Genomic DNA, 19,062 nt, shown 5'->3' on the forward strand with positions numbered 1-19,062 from the left:
TGAAGGGTTCTTTTCACCCTCCCGGTGGTGGAGAAAAGTTTAAAAACGTGACCCAAGTGTGACCCTAAAAGCTCAGACACCAGAAGGCAAGTGAAAAGAACCAAATATTTATGACGTTTGTAAAAATCTCATGACTTTTAAGCCAATCTTGCGATTGTCAAAGGCTTAAGCCTAACAGTGGATACACTAGATGAACACTGCCACAGAACGGAGGAATTCTTGCCCCAGTATTTGGCCCCGTGGTGCCAGGGGCCACACAAGGCCCTGCTTCTAGGGGCTCAATGTGGTTTTGGAAGAAGTCAGGAGCGAGGAGGGGGCTGGCGAGCAGGCTGTCTTGTCTAGTTAGATTGTAAGTGCTTGAGGGCAGGAATTGTCTGCCACTCTGTGTTTGTGCAGCACCTACCACAACCAGGCCCTGATTTTGGTTGGTTCCTAGGCACTGCTGTAATGAATGTGATTAATAACCTGCCCCTCCCACCGTGAATGTAGCCCCCTGGCATTCGGGGTACAGCATTTTAGCCGTCAGGCTGGAGAGGTTGGACGCCCAGTTCTAAACTGTTGGGGTAGAGCAGGTCGACTGTGAGCAGTAGGATCCTGAGCCAAGGTTTCCCCCGTGGCTGCCTCTGCCCTGGGAGCAGCCTCACACGCTGGAGCATTGGTTTTGCCCACGTCTGGGCTAGAGTTCCCCAGTAGACAATGCTCTGAACCTGCCTCGAGCTGGGCACTGCTGGGTCTCCTGACCTCTCCAGAGCCCCAGCGGTCTGCTGCAAGCACCATTCCAGGTCTCGCTCCTGGGGTCTGGCCCAGCGGGACGCCTTCCCCGGGCCTGGTTCTGACTGCACGGCCCCCACAGGAAGTAGTTCAGAGGAGTCAGTCAGCTCTGTGGGGCCAGGCTCTCCTATCCACCGGCAATTACTGCCCAAGGACATAGGGTGCCCTGAAAGGCCAGAGTATCAATGTGCTGCATTAGCTCCCATTTCTTGCCCTAATGCATCATCCTGCCATGCTACCAGGATCCTGCTGTGCCACTGCCTTGACCCTCAGTGCCCCATCTTCCTTCCCCACTAGGCCCTCACTGTGCCTCCCCCGCAGGGTGTCATTGCCTGGGAGGGGCAGTGCCACCACCCTCCATTGCCCCTCAGACACCCCCAAACCGCTTGCTTGCCCCTGAGAAGGGAGGCCAGCTCCCTGGTGTGTGGGTCACCAGCCGTGCCTCTGTCCCCTGCAGCTCCCTTAGCTGTTTGGTTTGGTCCAGATGCTGATGCTGCGGATGATCAGCCATTCGCTCTGACTCTCTGTCACTAGGATCCGCACGCACTCCGGGGCGGCAGCCGTGCTGTTCTCCAAGCCGCTCCGTTCAAAGTGTCCCTTCTCAAAGGCTCCGACGTGGGTGTATGTAGAGCAGCCCTTGCCTTTCCCCTGCCGCTGGCTGCCCAGCTCCACGGCCCCTGAGTGGAGATAGTCGGTGTGGCGCTCCTCGGAGCCGGTGTGGACCTGGAGCCGTGAGATACGGGCAGGCTGGTGGAACACGATGGTGAAGTGGCTGCCGGCAGATGGGGCTTTCCCCCAGAAGTACTCCGGCATCGTGCCATAGGCCTTGCTGGGCAGGTAGTTCTCAAAGGTGTCTATGTCTGTGAACATCACAGCTGGGGGGTTGTCAGGCAAGTCCAAGGAATCTGCCTCGAAGTCGTTGTCTTTCAGCCGATTGACCACCCCCTGGAAGGAGGAGTACAGGCCGATGTGCTGGAAGAGGGACGGCTTGAAGCGAATCACCTCCTTCTGGGTGAGCAGCAGGCGGAAGTGCCCCAGCAGCCAGTCACACGGCATTTCCTGGTAGAACAGCAGCAGGAACTGGGCCAGCTGGGGCAGGTCGCTGGAGTGGTAGAGTTTGCCAATGTAGCCCAGCTTGGAGAACTCCAGCGTGACCCAGTAGGAGCCTTCCCGGGATGCCACTGCCTTCCTGATGGCAGTGAAGAAGGACTTGGAGCACTGCACGTCGTCCTCAATCATGAGGTAGTAGGAGGAAAGGTTGGCAGCGAAGCTGAGGAGATACGCATAGTCCACGTTCTGCTTGGATCTGAACTGCACTCGATTCTCGGCATCATTGTAGTTCCTCTTCAGGCCTTCCAGGGGCGGGTAGCACTCCGGAGGGGCATGGATAACCAGCAGCTGGCCCCGGAGGAGGTGGGGAGTGAATCTTGCGGTAATGTCCGTCACCACCTGGGTGTTCCACTCCGAGTCTGGGTCAGCCAGGTGCACCACCACCACCATCTCCTCCAGCTCCTCCTGGGTTGACTGCTTGAAGATGGACTTCAGCGTGTCCAGGAGGTAGTTGCCTCGCTTCCGCTTGACAGATGACAGCCCCACAGTGAGGAACTCTGAAACACGGAGGGATGAAAGGACAGACATGAGCACCACTGACACATCAGTAAGGCTCAGACCCTCACGGTATTTCGGGGCCTAACTCCCTTTGAAATCCGGGAGAGTTGGGCACCTAAATACCTATGAGGGTGCGAGGCTGGCTGATTTCACAAGAAGCCAATAGCAGGTCCTTGTGTTTGAACTCAGGCTGACACCCTCTACTGAAGGTCTCAGAGGATGGCTGGGCCTTTACGGGGAGTTGTGCCCAGCCTTACCTATGACAGATTGGCTACATCCCACCTGAGATGGATAGCTGCCTTCAACTACCTGAAGGGGGGTTCCAAAGAGGATGGAGTTCGGCTGTTCTCAGTGGTGGCAGATGACAGAACAAGGAGCAATGGTCTCAAGTTGCAGTGGGGGAGGTCTAGGTTGGATATTGGGAAACGCTATTTCACTAGGAGGGTGGTGAAGCACTGGAATGGGTTCCCTAAGGAGGTGGTGGAATCTCCTTCCGTAGAGGTTTTTAAGGTCAGGCTTGACAAAGCCCTGGCTGGGATGATTTAGTTGGGGTTGGTCCTGCTTTGCAGGGCTGGCTTTAGGCACTGCGGGGCCCGATTCAAAAGAGCTGCCGCTGAAGACAGCGGCGGGACTTCGGCGGCAGCTCTATTGGCTGCCGGTGCATTCGGCGGAGGGTCCTTAGGGACGTTGCGGGGCCCTCTTAGTGGGAATTGGGTGAATTGCCCTAAAGCCGGCCCTGCTGCTTTGAGTAGGCGATTGGACTAGATGACCTCCCGAGGTCTCTTCCAACCCTAATATTCTATGATTCTATTCCTTTCCCCAACTTTGTGTCTGTCTTCTGAATTTCAATGGTAGGCTCTAGGAGTCAGGAAGCAAATTGTACTATTTGTTTGTACAGCAGCTAGCCCACTGGTAAATGTGAATTGTTTAATGATGCTAGTAATTTCAGGAGAAATGTGTGCGTACCCGCCCTTGCTTATTTATCACGTTTTCTTGTTAATTTCCCCTTTGCGTCCTACCGAATCTCTCTCAGTGAAAAGCTCCAAGCCCGTGTTGTTTAATCAGAGTGGAATAGCTGCCATCTCTCCTCGCCCCAGATGACTCAACCACTCCCACTGCACCTCCAAACTGATGCAAATGAGAATTTTAGTGCCACCAAAAAACCCTCCACCAACACACAAGACAGGACAGGGTCTCCTCTCTCTTCTGCTGGTCCCCTTCCCCAAGGGAGAGCAGGAGCAGGTAGGAAGAACTGCCTCCCTGTGGCCATGGAGTAGCAAGAGTTGCACAAACAGAGCTAGAAGGAAGCTGTACGTCTTGTGCCAGATCGTTTTGCCCACTGGGCGACAGTGTCACACCAGCTATGCCAAGGGGAAACTCCCTTCCCGGCTGTGATGGGGGACACCAGCCCCACACTGAGCTGGCAAGGGCTATGGGGCTCAGCCCTGCCCCGCTGCACCTGCATTCGCTGCCAGGTGATGAACGAATTTATCAAGGGAAGTGGACAGGTCTGTGGGTGGCTGTCCCAGGAGGAGAACAGATCTCTTAGCTTTTGCTTCCTGAGGAAAGGATCAGCCCAGAGCCTTTGCAGAGACTGCTGCCTGGGTGCCAGAGCTCTAGGGGGAAGGTGGGCCTGGCGCAGGATGGTGGAGATTGGTTTTGGAACTCCTTCTGCAGTAAAGCAAAGCAGTGATTTGCAGGCTGCCTGGGCCAGGCCTGTGGGGCCCAGCGAGACTGCGGCAGGGAACCTGTGTCTGGGAGCAGTGGGGAAATGCCTCACTAAACTCCTGTGGATTTTTGCACCCTACGCGAGTCTGCCCTGTGGTTTGTCTCGGACCCGGGAGCGGGGGGGGGGGGGGGGGGGCACACACTCCACTTGCAGCAGAGGGAAGGCCACAGCCCACTGTTGTTTCTGTTTTGGGCCCTCTCCCGTGGGCGTGAATAGCTCCTCAATGACAAACGTCTGCAGCCACTATTCCAGGCTCCGGAGAGACTCAGCCGTGTGTTTGCTAGAGCCCTAGTGAGGGTGTGGCAGCTTGTAGCTTTCAGAGGAGTTAACAGGTAGAGGCTATAGGGGAGCCTAGCCTTTAACTTGACCTGCAGACTCATGTGACAGCTACAACCTGCCTTGTCTTCACTAGGATGTTAACTCAAGTAAAGCCCATGCCATTCTTCCAAGTAACGTCAAGGCTGCTCCCAGACCTCTCAAACGGTGGCGAGCCCCGCCATGGGCAAGACAGCCAAGCCCAGCACCCGAACACAGGTATAGACTCAGAACCACAGGGTGAGAAGGGATCGCAAGGTCAGCTCATCCAGCCCCCTGCCACAATGCAGGACTTGTTGTGTCTAACCCACCCCAGACAGATGGCTCCAGCCCCCTTCTGAAAACCTCCAGCGAAGGAGTTTCCACAAGCTCCCTAGGCGTCTGTCCCATCGTCCTACTCTTCTTACAGTTAGGAAGTTTTTCCTGAGGTTTAATCTACATCTGCTGTGCTCATAGGTGCTGACTCTGTGGGTGCTCTGGGGCTGGAGCACCCATGGGGAAAAATTGGTGGGTGCCCTGCACCCACCGGCAGTTCCTCGCTCTGCCCCCCCGCTCCAGCTTACCTCCGCTCCGCCTCCTCCCCTGAGCGCGCCACCACATCTTGCTTCTCCCCCCTCCCTCCCGGCACTTGGCGCCACGAAACAGCTGTTTCATGTGGCAAGCCTGGGAGGGAGGGGGGAGGAGGGGGAACGCAGCGTGCTTGGGGGAGGAGACGGGGCCGGGGCAGGGATTTGGGGAGGGATCCAATAGGGGCAGGAAGGGGCAGAGTTTGGGGCAGAGGTGGAGTCGGGGCGGGGCCAGGGTGGGAAGGGGTGGCGGCGCGAGCACCCACCGGCACCAAAAAAAGTTGGTGCCTGTGCTGTAGTTTGACCCCATCGCCTCTTGTCCTGCCCTCTGTGGCAAGAGAGAACAACTTTTCTCCATCTTTTTTATGGCAGCCTTTCAAGTATCTGAAGACCGTTATGTGCCCCCTTAATCTCTTTTCCAAACTAAACATAGCCAGTTCCTTCAGCCTTTGCTCATATGGCTGCATTCCTTCCCTTTGGTCATCTTTGTCACTCGTCTCTGGATCCTTTCCAGTTTCTCCACATCCTTTCTAGACATTGGAGACCAAAAATGGACACCGTCCTCCAGCTGAGGCCTAACCAGCGCTGAGTATGCCTCTGTTAATGCAATCTAAAGTTGCATTTGCTTTTTGTGCAACAGGATCGCATTGCTGACTCCTGCTGAGGTTATGAACCACCACAGCTCCCAGATCCTTCTCAGCAGTGCTGCTGCCAAGCCGGTTATCCCCCATTCTGCATTGGTGCCAGAGCAGCAGTTGCAGAAATCCGTCAGCTGGCTTCCCAAAAGCTGCTCCGCTATGGCTGGTGCCTCTAACCCAGCGTTTCTCGCCAGTCCCGGAGATCTCCCGGACACAGTTTAGGAAGGCAGCAAGTCAGTCCCCGTGGTATCAAAAAGGTTGAGAACCACAGCTCTAGACCATCTCTCTTCAGATCCAGCTGCTGGCAGAGAATGCTGAGGCTAAAGCAGGCTGGGCCTGGGATACTCACTCTTCCTAGAGGGGGGGTGGCCGGCAAGGTAGCGATAGGAGACGTTCCTGGAGGCAGAAGCGTTCCACAGCTCCTGGAAGCTGCGCAGGTTCCCGTCGGGTTGGAGTTGCTGCAGCACCATTTCCTGGACCCAGCGCTTCACCTCCTCCTGGGAGCCAGAGCAGAGCCAGCGTTAGCTGCTGTTAGCGCACCCCAAGGCAGGCCTGTGGCAAATACAACTCGTCCGCCAGGGGTGGCAGCTCAGAGCCCCCTTTGCTCAGGAGGGCTAGAGCTGGAGAACAGCATCCCCTAGTAGTGCCCCACCCAGTGCTCCACCCCCCACCCAGCCAGTCACGCCCTCCTCCTGCTCAGACATCTCCACTGGAGTGGGGCAAGGGAGGAGAGGCCATGAAGCCCCCAATTCAGGGATGGGAGGTGGGGTTAGGAGAGGGGAGCGTGGACCCCAGAGCGAGGGGAGGAGATGCGGGAAAGCCCGTGGGGCAGGGCAAGGGGAGCACAGACCCCAGAGCGAGGGGAGGGGAGGGGAAGGGATGTGGGGCAGCCCTGGGGCAGGGCTAGGGGAACACAGACTCCCAGAGCGAGGGGAGGGGATGTGGGGCAGGGCAAGGGGAGGGACGGGGAAGGGATGTGGGGCAGCCTTGGGGCAGAGCCAGGGGAGCACAGACCCCAGAGCAAGAGGAGGGGAAGCCACTCAGCCCCTGGGGCAGGGCCAGGGGAACACAGACCCCAGAGCGAGGGGATGTGGGGCAGCCCTGGGGCAGAGCCAGGGGAACACAGCAGTTAGGGAGCACGGGGGCAGGCACAGGCGGAGTCTCCGCCCAGCCCAGCCTGGTACTTACCACCAGTGGGTCCTCCGGGCGCTGCAGGCAGAGGCTGAGGAGCAGGAGCAGACCCAGGAGCGTCAGGGCAGTGGCGAGCAAGCGCTTTGGGAAGCATCTCATGGCAGCCGGGCTCCGCGGGCAGGGGCTGGCGCCTGGGGGCGTTGCCAGTTTCGGCCGGGCTCCTTGGGGGAGAGGCAAGAGTGCATGAGGGGCACCGTTCGGAGCAGCGCTGCCCGCCCCGCCTGGGGAGCGCCTGGCCATGCAGAGGCGGCCTGCTCAGGGAGCCAGCCAGCGCCTCGGCTCTCACAGCGCGGAGAGCCAGGGTCCCAAGCGGCTCTCACCAGCTTCTGTGATGAGGGTCCGGCACAGGACACCCATAAGGGTGAGGGGCCCGGCGGGGAGCTGAGGGTGTTTGCTGGCTCTGCAGGGGCCAGGAAGAAACCGCCACAAACAGACTGAACTCCTAGCCAGGGAGCGGCCCCTGACTGAATAAACTTGGGATCTGCCATACTAAGTTATGTCACATGACATTGTCATAGAAATTTCTGTCCGTTCCAGCTGAGGAATAAGGAGAGACGGACACAACTAGCTAAGCAAGGAGCCCCAGGAGGGGCGATCCGTTTATTTCAATTGCAATTGGGTTTGAGCTCATAAGTCAGCAAGAACAAAGAAAACACTTACACCAAAGCATTATATGCAGTTGCTTATGATAATTTATCGCTCTATGATTGGCCAAAATTTGCCATTATTACCTTACATAATTAGCAAGTTACATGTATCTGCCCCTCTTATGACCTCTTATTGTTTATTTATTTGCCCCCTCCTCCTTGCTTATTTTGCAAACCAAGCGGTTAGCTATTTACAGGCACAGAAAGTTCCATTGTCTCCAGGTTTGGAGTTTGGCTACATTTCCTCTCGAAGGAACTTCCTGAGTTAAGACATAGCTATAGCTGTGCTGTATAGCTTCCATGTGTACGTGACAAATTTGCCCCCTGGCAGTTAAGTAGAATAATTTTATATCAACATGAGCTCCTTTGACTTATTTGTCACATGGACAGGCGAATACTTGGCTGCCTTCTAGGGCTGGGGGAGGAGGGCTGCAAAGCACCTGCGCATATAAACAGCACTCAGGACAGGTGGGTGCACCCCCCCGGTCTATAGCATATTTGAAGGGAGAGGTGCTGTCTCTCCCCCCCCCCCCCCCCCCCCAACTCCAATTGTGAGATGTCCCACAAAACCCAGTACACTGCAGAGCTCTGGGGCGCTGCGACCTCCAGATCCGCTCACTGCACTGAGCGCTGGAAGATCTGCAGGCACAGATCCATTTGTACGGTGCACAGCAGCTCACGGGCCCTGCCAGAAAAATAAAGCTACTAGTCCAGGGGGCTGCACCCGAAGTTCACGAGGAAACATCAGCTACTGCAGAACATGCCTGCCGACACAGGTGAAAGGAGCACACCCTAGCGTGGCTCTGACCTCCTGGCTTCCCAGGTGCAATACACAATGTTTGTTTTGCACTCTAAAGCCTTTGATGATGTTACCGCCCAAGTGCTCGAGGCGGACTTCAAATGGTCCGTCGCCCGGTGTGCTTGGCACCAATAAAGACACCGAGGGGAGAAAGCAAGCCAAGTTTATTTCAGAGCTCTGAAATGGCACTAGGAGACCAGCATGTCTCAAATCCAGTGCTACAAATACAAATAACTTTTACCTTTTATACTTCAAGCAGTTTCTGTGTAAGCCTTTGTTTGTTACTCCCTCTTACACCTCCCACCCCTCCCTTCTCTAGCAGTTACAATTAGAAAAGTTCCCATACGCCTGCTTATCTTTTGGCCTTGCAAGGCCTGTTTACAGCAGTCTGCCTGCTAGAAAAGCTGACCCTTACATTTCTGCTTTGGCCTGCTACAGAGCATGTAAAGCAGTAAACACAGAAGTAGGTGAGAGTTCACAAGATGGAATTTGGGGGTTCAGATAGACCCAGAGCAAGAGTTTCATCGACACTTTGGTCTTCCGCTCTCCCGAGTTACCTGGTAGCTATGCCTAGTGGCCCCCAACAATCCCTCCTTTGAGAACACTCAACAAACCTTTGTCAGAGTTTTCTCATACTCTAAAGACAAAATGCGATTAAGCTCCATACAATCAGGATTATCAATGAGAGGGTATAAAGGAACCTCTGGGGAGGGGGAGGTACAAATCTTACATATGAGCACTTTACAGCAAATGAGCAAAAGAACAAGAACAAAACATATCACCACACCTGTGAGCAAGATGCGAACAATGCTTCCCCCTATATCCCCTAGTTCCCCTAAACCAGGTATCCAACCCCAAAGGGAATCCAAAATAGTGGGTTCCCCTTCCTGGGCCTTCCACTGGTTAAAGGCCCATTCAGCTGACAAGATGTGCTTGTTAATGTCCTGTGAAAACTCTGGGACATAGGTACAACACTCTTCTCCAATAAGGGCATAGACCCCGCCTCGTGAGGCTAACACATAATCTAGGGCCTGTCGGTTCTGCAAAGCCAGCAGTCGAAGCTGGTACAGCTCAGAACTTATGCTTTTCTCTATGGCTAGGGTATCATTGGCAAACTGGGTGAGAAATTTAGATAATCTTCTGTAAAGTTGGGCTAGTCGTCCCACCCCATAGGAAGGGAGGGCTATCATCCCAACCTGTCTCCTTCACTGATGGGTTCTAAGGTAGCTCTCAAGGACCGATAGTACCCGGGACGACCTGAAGGAGCCTTGGGTAGAATGCGGAGGGGAGGAGCAAGATAGCCTTTGTAACAGCTACCATGCCAACCATTAGGAAGCCATTTGTAGGCACTAGTACCACAAACCCAAATACCCAAAGGACAATAAGAATTCTTGACACTAAACAAGTCAAAAAATAACAAGACCAAATACAGAGGCCAGGTCCGCCTTCTGTGAGAAAATAAAACCAATGCTCAGGGTTTTCGCGGGGAGTATGCTGTGACTGTTCAGAAAGATCACAACGCATTCCCAGTGATCCTTACTGTCTTTTGAATAACAGCTTAAGTCCCAAATCGTCGTTAGCAGTCTTCTCCGCAGGCTGGACAGTCCACTGTTTAGGAATGGGCACTGCTTTCAGTCGAGAGTGATGAATCCAGTTCTTGTGTCCTTCGACCTTTGCCGCTGTATGGGTGACAAGCAGGACGGTGTGGGGTCCCTTCCACTTCTCTTGGAGAGGCTCGTCCTTCCAGGTCCGCACGAGAACGGAGTCACCAGGCTGCAGGGAGTGGACCCGGACATCCAGCAGAAGAGGCTGTGAATCTTTGGTGTACCTGTGAAGAAAAGAAAGAACAGCAGACAGAGAGCACATGTACTGAGACAAGAAACCATACCCCACTTCCCATTCCCCTGCCAGAACTGGGGTACCATTCATAGGCCATGCTCTTCCAAACATAATCTCGAAGGGACTAAGCCCTATCCTACCCTTAGGGAGAGCACGAATGCGAAGTAACACAAGGGGCAAGGCATCAGGCCACTTAAGAGAGGCCTCCTGACAGATCTTTGAGAGGTGTCGCTTGAGTGTCTGATTTGTGCGTTCCACTACTCCACTGGCTTGTGGTCGCCAGGGTGTGTGGAGTTTCCAGGGGATTTGCAGAGCACTTGATATCTTTTGAACCACTTGAGATGTGAAGTGTGTTCCATAATCAGATTCCATCCACTGAGGAAGGCCGAAGCGAGGAATAATTTCCTTGACAAACTTAAGAGCCACTGTTTTGGCAGTGTTGTTGCGACATGGGAAGGCTTCAGGCCATCCGCTGAATCGATCCACTAAAACAAGAAGGTACCTGTACCCTTGAGTCCTGGGAAACTCAGTAAAGTCTATTTGCCATACCAATCCTGGGCCTGGGGTAGGTTCCAGGGTGGCTGGTGGCACTGCTACTCCTGGTCGTGGGTTATTCTTTTGGCAAATTAAACATTCAGCTTGTACCTGTGATGCTAGGGGTTTAAGTCCAGAGGTTAGAAAATATTTATTCATGAGCTGGGTAAGAGCCTCTCTGCCTGCATGTGTGGTTTGATGCAGTTCCTGCAACACTGGTCGAATCAGGCCCTTGGGCAGGAGGATTTTTCCCTCTGTGGAATAAAACCATCCCTCTTTTTCCTGGAGACCGAGACTGTCAGCCAGGTTTCTGTCCTCTTGGGAGTACTGAGGGGCTGCAAGCACACCCACTGATGGGATGAGGGCATGCATTTGGGCATTCTCCTCAGTTGGTGATTTCAGGGTAGCAGCTCGCTTTGCTTCCCTGTCTGCTCTGGCATTGCCCCTGGTTACATCTTGATCTTCCCTTTGATGGGCTTTGCAATGCACCACTGCTACTGCTGAGGGGAGTTGTACTGCTTCTAAAAGCCGGAGAATTTGAGACCCATGCTTGACTGGAGAACCTTGAGCTGTTAGCATTCCCCTTTGCTTCCACAAACCAGCGTGGGCATGCAATACCCCAAAAGCATACTTTGAATCAGTAAAGATATTAACCCGTTTGTCTTTTGCCAGCTCGAGGGCACGGGTCAGGGCCACTAGTTCAGCAAGCTGGGCAGACGTTCCTGCCGGTAAACTCTCAGCTTCCACGGTATCATGAAGAGACACAATAGCATAACCAGCCCTCCTTTGCCCATCCACAACAGTACTACTTCCATCTGTATACCATTCCAAGTCAGCATTTGGGAGTGGCTGATCTCTTAGATCTGGGCGGCTAGAATACTGAACATCTATGATTTCTAAACAGTCATGTTCCTGCTTTTCTGTGTCTGGTAGCAGTGTAGCTGGATTAAGGGAGGGACAGATCTGCAGGGTGACTTCAGGATTCTCTAACAGCTTCGCCTGGTACCGAGCAACCCAAGCCTGTGTGAGCCAAAGACCCCCCTTAGTGTCCAGCAAGGCTCGGACCATATGAGGAACATACACTTGCACAGCTCCTCCCAGTGTCAGCTTCTCCGCTTCCCCAAGCACTAGAGCAGTAGCTGCGACCGCCCTCAAACAGGCTGGCCATCCCTTTGAAACTTGATCCAGTTGTTTAGAAAAGTATGCTACAGGACGCTTCCAGGCACCTAATAGCTGGGTAAGCATTCCCAAAGCTACCCCTTTTCGTTCATGCACATACAGTTGGAACGGCTTAGATATATCGGGCAAGCCGAGGGCTGGAGCTTCCATTAGCTTCCTTTTCAAGATCTTAAATGCCCTGTCCGCTTCTGGGGACCAGTGAAAGGGGTCTTGATCCGCTCCCTTAACACATTCATACAGAGGTTTAGCCCACAGTCCAAACTCTGGAATCCATATTCTGCAAAAGCCTGCCATGCCCAGGAATGCTCTAAGCCATTTACGGTTGCTGGGGATGGGAACTTGGCAGATAGACAGCTCTCAAACGAAAGAAAGGAGGCTCTCTCCCTGCCTGATGTGAAATCCCAGATATTGAACCTCTGTAAGAGCAATTTGGGCTTTGTTTTGAGATACCCTGTATCCTCGCAATCCAATAAAGTTTAGGAGACTCACAGTAGCTCTGAGACAAGGGATTAGACCCACAGCAGCAATTAATAAGTCATCTACATATTGCAGCAGGAGGGCTCTGTCTGAATTATCCCACTCCTCCAAGTCTCTGGCCAAAGCCTGTAGTTGCTTGGGCACATTCAAGCCCCCCCCTTTCTCTTGGTGGTCAGCCAAGTTTTCACTGTCCTTGGATGAGCCTGCTAGCTGTATTTTCCTCTCAGTTAACTCATTCTGTGCTTTTTCCTCTTCTCCCTTTCTCAGCTTCTTCTAACTTCCAAAGGAACCTTCCACTCTTCACTTATACACCTTTCCTTCAACCATTAACACATACTTATTGCCATTATACATCCTTCCAGTAACATAACTTCTGTGCAGAGCTTTGAAACAACAAACCAGGATGAGCACACTCACTTCTGAGGATTCCACTCTGGACTACCTCTGGAGTCCAATAGCTTTCCCTTTTAAACCTTAAATGCCTTCTCTGTGCCTTCTCCTTAGCCTTGGCTGTAACCTGAATCCGCTCCACTTCAGACAACAGGGTTCTCATAAGTATATTGCAATCTTCCCAGTCAGGCTTATGGCTAGCTAGACAACCTTCAAAGATTTCTTGTGTTCCTGGACGGGCTACCACACTCTCAGTAATCAACGGATACAATCCCACGGGGGGGGGGGGGGGTACTCTCTAAAGCCTGTGGGGGTGGAGGAGCCGAAGGGGACACCGATTCTGGCATTACAACAGTGGGAGGGTTCTGGGGTTTAGCAGCCAATACTACCGAGCCTGTCGGAGTCAAATGGCACTTGAGCAAAATATCAGTCCTATTTCTTAACACCATAAACGTATACGCATAGAGATGTTCATTCCATTTACCTGTTTTCTGACAAAACAAAAGCAACTGAAGGATCGTGTTGTAATTAAGTGATCCTTCCGGTGGCCACCTTTCTTGGCACTCCAGCTGGTACTGAGGCCAATCAACTGTACAGAACCTTTTCAATTTACTTTTAATCAACTGATCAGATCCAAACACCTTCCAGTTCACCAGAATGCATTCTAAAGGTGTACACTGTACCCTGCCGGCTGTACTCTGTCCCTGCCCCATACTGAGGGAGACTCTGGGCGTCCCCAAGTCACAACAGGTAGACCTCTGGGCGTCCCCAGGTCAAGACAGATAAAGTCCCCACTGGACTGTTCCTACCTTATCCAAGGGTCCGGTTCTGCACCGTCGCCCTATCCACGGGACCGGTTCCTCACCGTCGCCCGCAGCTGCTTCTCCACTGTCTGTGTGCGTTGCACCGTTGTGCCCTCCGGGGTCGAGCAAACCACGTCTCTGCCGAGGCCCCCGATGAAGTCACCGGTGCGCGCTGGGCGTCGGTCGTCATCGTAATCCGTCGGCCACCAGGAGGGATCCAGGCAAGGCTAAATTTCAGCCTCGAGCCCACCCAGGGACGCCAAAACTGTTACCGCCCAAGTGCTCGAGGCGGACTTCAAATGGTCCGTCGCCCGGTGTGCTTGGCACCAATAAAGACACCGAGGGGAGAAAGCAAGCCAAGTTTATTTCAGAGCTCTGAAATGGCACTAGGAGACCAGCATGTCTCAAATCCAGTGCAACAAATACAAATAACTTTTACCTTTTATACTTCAAGCAGTTTCTGTGTAAGCCTTTGTTTGTTACTCCCTCTTACACCTCCCACCCCTCCCTTCTCTAGCAGTTACAATTAGAAAAGTTCCCATACGCCTGCTTATCTTTTGGCCTTGCAAGGCCTGTTTACAGCAGTCTGCCTGCTAGAAAAGCTGACCCTTACATTTCTGCTTTGGCCTGCTACAGAGCATGTAAAGCAGTAAACACAGAAGTAGGTGAGAGTTCACAAGATGGAATTTGGGGGTTCAGATAGACCCAGAGCAAGAGAGTTTCATCGACACTTTGGTCTTCCGCTCTCCCGAGTTACCTGGTAGCTATGCCTAGTGGCCCCCAACAATGATTTGGCTGTTGTAGTACGTTGGCTCTTTTCTCGAGTGATACCTGGACATTTGAGAGCCAGGGTTGCGACCCTCAGGCGCAGCCTGCTACCTGCAGCAGGAATCTGGCATGAAAAGCAAGGGCAGATTCGGGGCGAGGAGAGGCAGCTGCACAACGTCAGACGTGTCTCAACTCCTCTCGTGTCTCCAGACGTCTCTCAACTCCTCTCCGACCACTTAGAATCCCAGCCCAGGTACGAGCACGTGGATGCACCAGGCACTGGACCCTAGACCCAGTCTTCAGGTGTTAAAGGATATGAATGGCAGGGTCTTGCTCACAGCACTTGATGGTCATCAGTAAATAGGAACCCCAAACTGCTCAGCACATGAATCCAGCCAGCCCAGGCTCCTGGCACCAGCTGCTCCAGAGGAAGGTGCAAGAAATCCCCTAATGAGCAATACGGACAAACCTGCCCACAGAAGTTTCGCCCTGACCCCAGTCAGGTGCTAGTGGGCAGCAGGAGGGGTTATTAGTCCTCTCTAGGACCCTTTTGCCTTGGGAGGATGGGCAGGGCCCGCAATCAACACTTGCTAAGTCACTGATTGTAAACGTTACGGAATTGTTCGGCCAATGATGCAGATGCCCTCGAAACACATTACAGCCCTTCACCCTGCCCTTTCTACTACCTGCTGGCTGCTACCGAGGCGGAGACGTGTGCGATGGGATGAAGGAAACTGCCTCCACGGGCCTTGGGTACCACCCGCATGCGACGTGGGCAAGTGGTCTCACTGCAGCATCATTCTATTCGTTTTAAGCGCACTCCTCCCCGTGCCTGGTACAGGAATAGCCCCCCCTTTCTTTTCGATAGCCATCCCTACAGAGGCTATCCCGCAGCCAGAGGGGCGACTGCGGCTCCTATAGACATCCCCCAGCTAGCTTGGGTCTGGCTAGCTTGAAAGCACTAGCCGTGAAGCCCCGACAGCTTGGGGCTAGCTCGCTTGCTCCAGTATCGCGACCCATGCCACAGTCACACCTCTGCCTGCAGTGGCTACCTCGCCAGCCCAGGAAGGACGGATACCACACCAGAGCCTGTTTCAGGCCCGTCCCTCAAGGCATCATTTATTGATTAACCAGGAACTTAGGCAAAATCCCCAAATAAGGTACTGCCTCTGCCCGGCACCAGCTCCTACAAGCTCTTCCCTCACGCAGTGCACAGAGCCAGGGACTCCCATAGGAACCTTTCTACTTCCTGCAGCTCTCACCCCCAACCTGTGTACCGGGGAGTCACCTGACAGCTGGGTTCTTTCCCTGACCACAGCAATTCCTGCAAGCATCAGGCTCCCAGCCACTCTCAACTGAGCTCTTGCTGGCCTTTATAAAGACCAGGTGCTTTTCAAGCTATCACCTGATGCCCTGGCCCCACAGCCTGCGAGGATTAGTCACAGGTGGGCTGGGCCCATCTCCCCTTAAAGGGGCCAGGCATGCTTATGACACCTATCTAAAGAGTTCTGGAGGCGCCAGTCATGGATCCATAGTTAAAGCTGACTGAATTGTGTTCTTAAAGCAAGGATTCAACTTGTTCATTATGTCTAGAGAACACAGCCTATCCCCTCTAAATTACAGCCCTCATTCCAAGCGGAGGCCGAATTCTTCAAGAATTTACAAATCAATCTATTAGTTTAAGAGTGAAAATGGATTTAAAATTGGGCCTTTAGAAAGTTAGCATTTGGCATCAGGTTTTTTGTTGGGGTTTTTTTTTGGTCCTTTTTGATCTCAGTTTAGCCATTGTCTATCTAGGCAAAAATTGGCAGGGAGATGAATCTGGACCCGATCCGGTGCAAAGAGTAGCTTTTGAAAAGAAATATGTAGGATTTCAGACTGGAGAAAAGGCGTAAATTGTTAACCATGACAGCAATTAACCATGGGAACAATTTACCAGGTGGATTCCCCATCATTGACAATTTCTTAAATCAAGATGGGATGTCTTCAGAGAAACTCACTAAAAACTGCCCGTTGGCAAAATGGCCACTGTCTGCCATTGTCCTCCATTCACGGCCTGCCCTGGAGGCAATACGGTTGAGAGCCGTGGGGGAGAGTTGCCATTTTGACAAAGGGCAATTCTTTGGGGGCTTCTCAGACAGGGCCGGCTCCAGGCACCAGCCCACCAAGCATGTGCTTGGGGCGGCGCCTGGAGGGGGGCGGCGCGGCGGGGCGCTCCGGCCCGAGAGCGGGGCCGCGACTGGGCTCGCCGCCCTCTCCGCGGCGCTCCGGCCGCCGGGGAGAGCGGAGAGCCCCGGCTGGGCTTGCCGCCCTCCCCCCGGCGCTCTGGCCGCCAGGGGCTCTCCGCCCTCCCCCCCGGCGCTCTGGCCGGTCGGGGACTGCGGGCCCGTGGCCGGGCTCGGCGCCCTCCCCTGCCACAGTGGGGGGGGGGGGGCGGTGAGGGGGAGAAGATTCCCTGTGCCAGCCTCTGCTGACGTGAATGTTCAGTTCTGAAAAATAAGGGCAGAGAATTACCACTAATCCTGAATCATGCTCTCCAGATCTATCCAATAGGGTGGGTAGGGGAGAAGGGAAACTGGTGTACATGCATGGGAGGTGGGTGTTGATCATAGAATACCAGGGTTGGAAGGGACCTCTGGAAGTCATCTAGTCTAACCCCCTGCTCAAAGCAGGACCAATCCCCAGACAGATTTTTGCCCCAGATCCCTAAATGGCCTCCTCAAGGATTGAACTCACAAGCCTGGGTTTAGCAGGCCAATGCTCAAACCACTGAACTATCCCTCCCCTCATCCCCCTATTTTGTGCTGATCTGGGGGTGCAAGTTTATAAGACACGGTTGGCTCAGTCATCGGAATCCTACCTCCAGCCCAGGACTCCTGCGATGAGAGGGGATCTCTCTGGAGCTGGAGGCCGGGGGACCTATAGTGACGTTATTGCAATCCTGTGTTGCTCGCAGGATGACGTACTGCAAAAAAACTGCAAAAGGACACCCGGGCCTCATAAAATGCTGGGCTTGAATGTCCATGCCGGGGCGCACCCCAGCGCAAGACTTAAGTGCAAGAGAGCCCCATCGGGTTCTCGCAGCATGACCTGAAAGAGAACTCCAAGCACGTCCCCTGCCTACATCGCCTGTAACTGCTCCACTAGTCCATGATCTGCGGGCGCTCCACACCTCTGGAAATCAGGTCAAGGGGTCTCAAAGCTGGTGCCCACAATAGCTGCCCCATTTCACAAATATTGGCCTGAAGTTCAGCTAGTCATTGGAGAAAAATCGAGACCCTTAACAAGATGCCAATACTGCTAAGCCTGCCTGGAGAGCTGTGCCAGAGGAAACCAACCAATGACATCTCCGGTTGACTGGTGCCCTGTTTTCAGACAGGAAACAACCCACTGCTCGCATTCAGCGGAGGGATCCTGCTCCTGTGGACCAAGGTGTGACACCACAGCTCTCAACGCCCCTTTGCTTACGCACTCCTGCACAAGAACGCAGACGGCCGGTTACCACACACTGACAAGGTGCTGAAAACTACATTCTTACAGAGAGGACACAGCGGTGGGAAAGAGTCTAATGCACCAAATAAATTCAGGAGTCAGTTGCTGCATCTGCCTCTTTGTCCACTTAATCACAGATCCTGGGCCAGGCTCAACAGGCTGCCTCTGCCCTAGCCTGGTTTCCTCTCCACGCAGGGACTGTGGGGCAGCGTTGCAGATCATAACTCATGTGGTAGAAGCCTGCCCAGTTCCATAGCTGGAGGGCAGTTTGCAATTCCTGGCCTCCCTTGATCCACAGGCTATCCTCTGGTTACGGAACCTAGACATTGCACCTGGACGTCTGCATGCAAGAGGAAGGAGTATCAAACCTACCTTGCTCTCTGTTCTCTGGCCAAGTAACTTCCCTTCCAGTGGGGGCCAGGAACATGCAGACAATCAGGACAAAGATGAGGCTGGGAACCTGAAATTCAGGTTCAGCTAACAAGTCAGGTGTCTCAAACATGCATCTTTTTACAAACATCTCCTGAACTTCTTGTTTAGTGACAAACAAAGGGCTGGCAGGCCAGGGGTGGATATACAGACAGCAGTGCCTGAGCAGAGCCTTCTCCACCCGCCCCACAAGGAACTCCCTGCATCAGCAAAACCACGCTCTCCTAGAGGGCCAGGCCTAGCTAGGGGACACACAGGGATGCTTCGAAGGGGTCTGCGGGGCTAACTGGGGCTCTTCCCTGCACTCCAGGATCCCTGATTCTACCTCCATCACAGCTGTAGTTCTCCGGACTGATAAAAGGGAGTGTGATGATGTTACACAATGTTCATATATTATTGAAAGGTCTGGGCAGGAAAGGCTCCTTGCATTATGCTCTCAGCCCTGCCTGCTGGTATTTGCTGCAGGGCCAGGCTGTAATAGTCCATAGCACTTAAAGCATTAGGGAATGAACCCTCCCAGCAGGACTATCCTCTATGGGGGCAGGGGAGAAACCGAGGCACAGGAAGGTTGGAGAGGATGACCTCGATGGAATGAGACAGGGTTTTTCCATTAGGAATTCTGGCCTGGTCTACCCTGGAAGACATTCTAGGTGACAGGAGAGCTGGCCAGGTTGTGACATCACGGGTACCAAGGAAGTGATGTCTGCTGAGACAGGAACAGAAGGGATTTTTACCCAGACTGTTTAAAGTTCGTTGGTTTGTTTCTGTCAGCAGTGTGGCCTAGTGGCCAGAGCTCTGGGCTGAGACTTGGGGAGACCTGAGTTATATTCCTAGTTCTGCCATTGGCCCGCTGGGTGACCCTGGGCAAATCACATTGCTGCTCTGTG

General features: G+C 53.6%; 1 protein-coding gene across 1 annotated transcript; it reads right to left on the reverse strand.

Moving 5' to 3' along the window:
• Positions 1–1,233: 1,233 nt before the first annotated feature.
• Positions 1,234–18,266, reverse strand: LOC135878505 (alpha-1,6-mannosyl-glycoprotein 4-beta-N-acetylglucosaminyltransferase-like). The gene is given in 6 exon segments (XM_065404190.1): positions 1,234–2,378; positions 5,977–6,124; positions 6,816–6,979; positions 17,115–17,168; positions 17,171–17,230; positions 18,119–18,266. Coding segments are annotated over 6 exon segments (1,719 nt in total).
• Between the last annotated feature and the right edge of the window lie 796 nt (positions 18,267–19,062).

Source organism: Emys orbicularis, chromosome 4 (genome assembly GCF_028017835.1).
Source record: "Emys orbicularis isolate rEmyOrb1 chromosome 4, rEmyOrb1.hap1, whole genome shotgun sequence".
Lineage (NCBI taxonomy): Eukaryota > Metazoa > Chordata > Testudines > Emydidae > Emys > Emys orbicularis.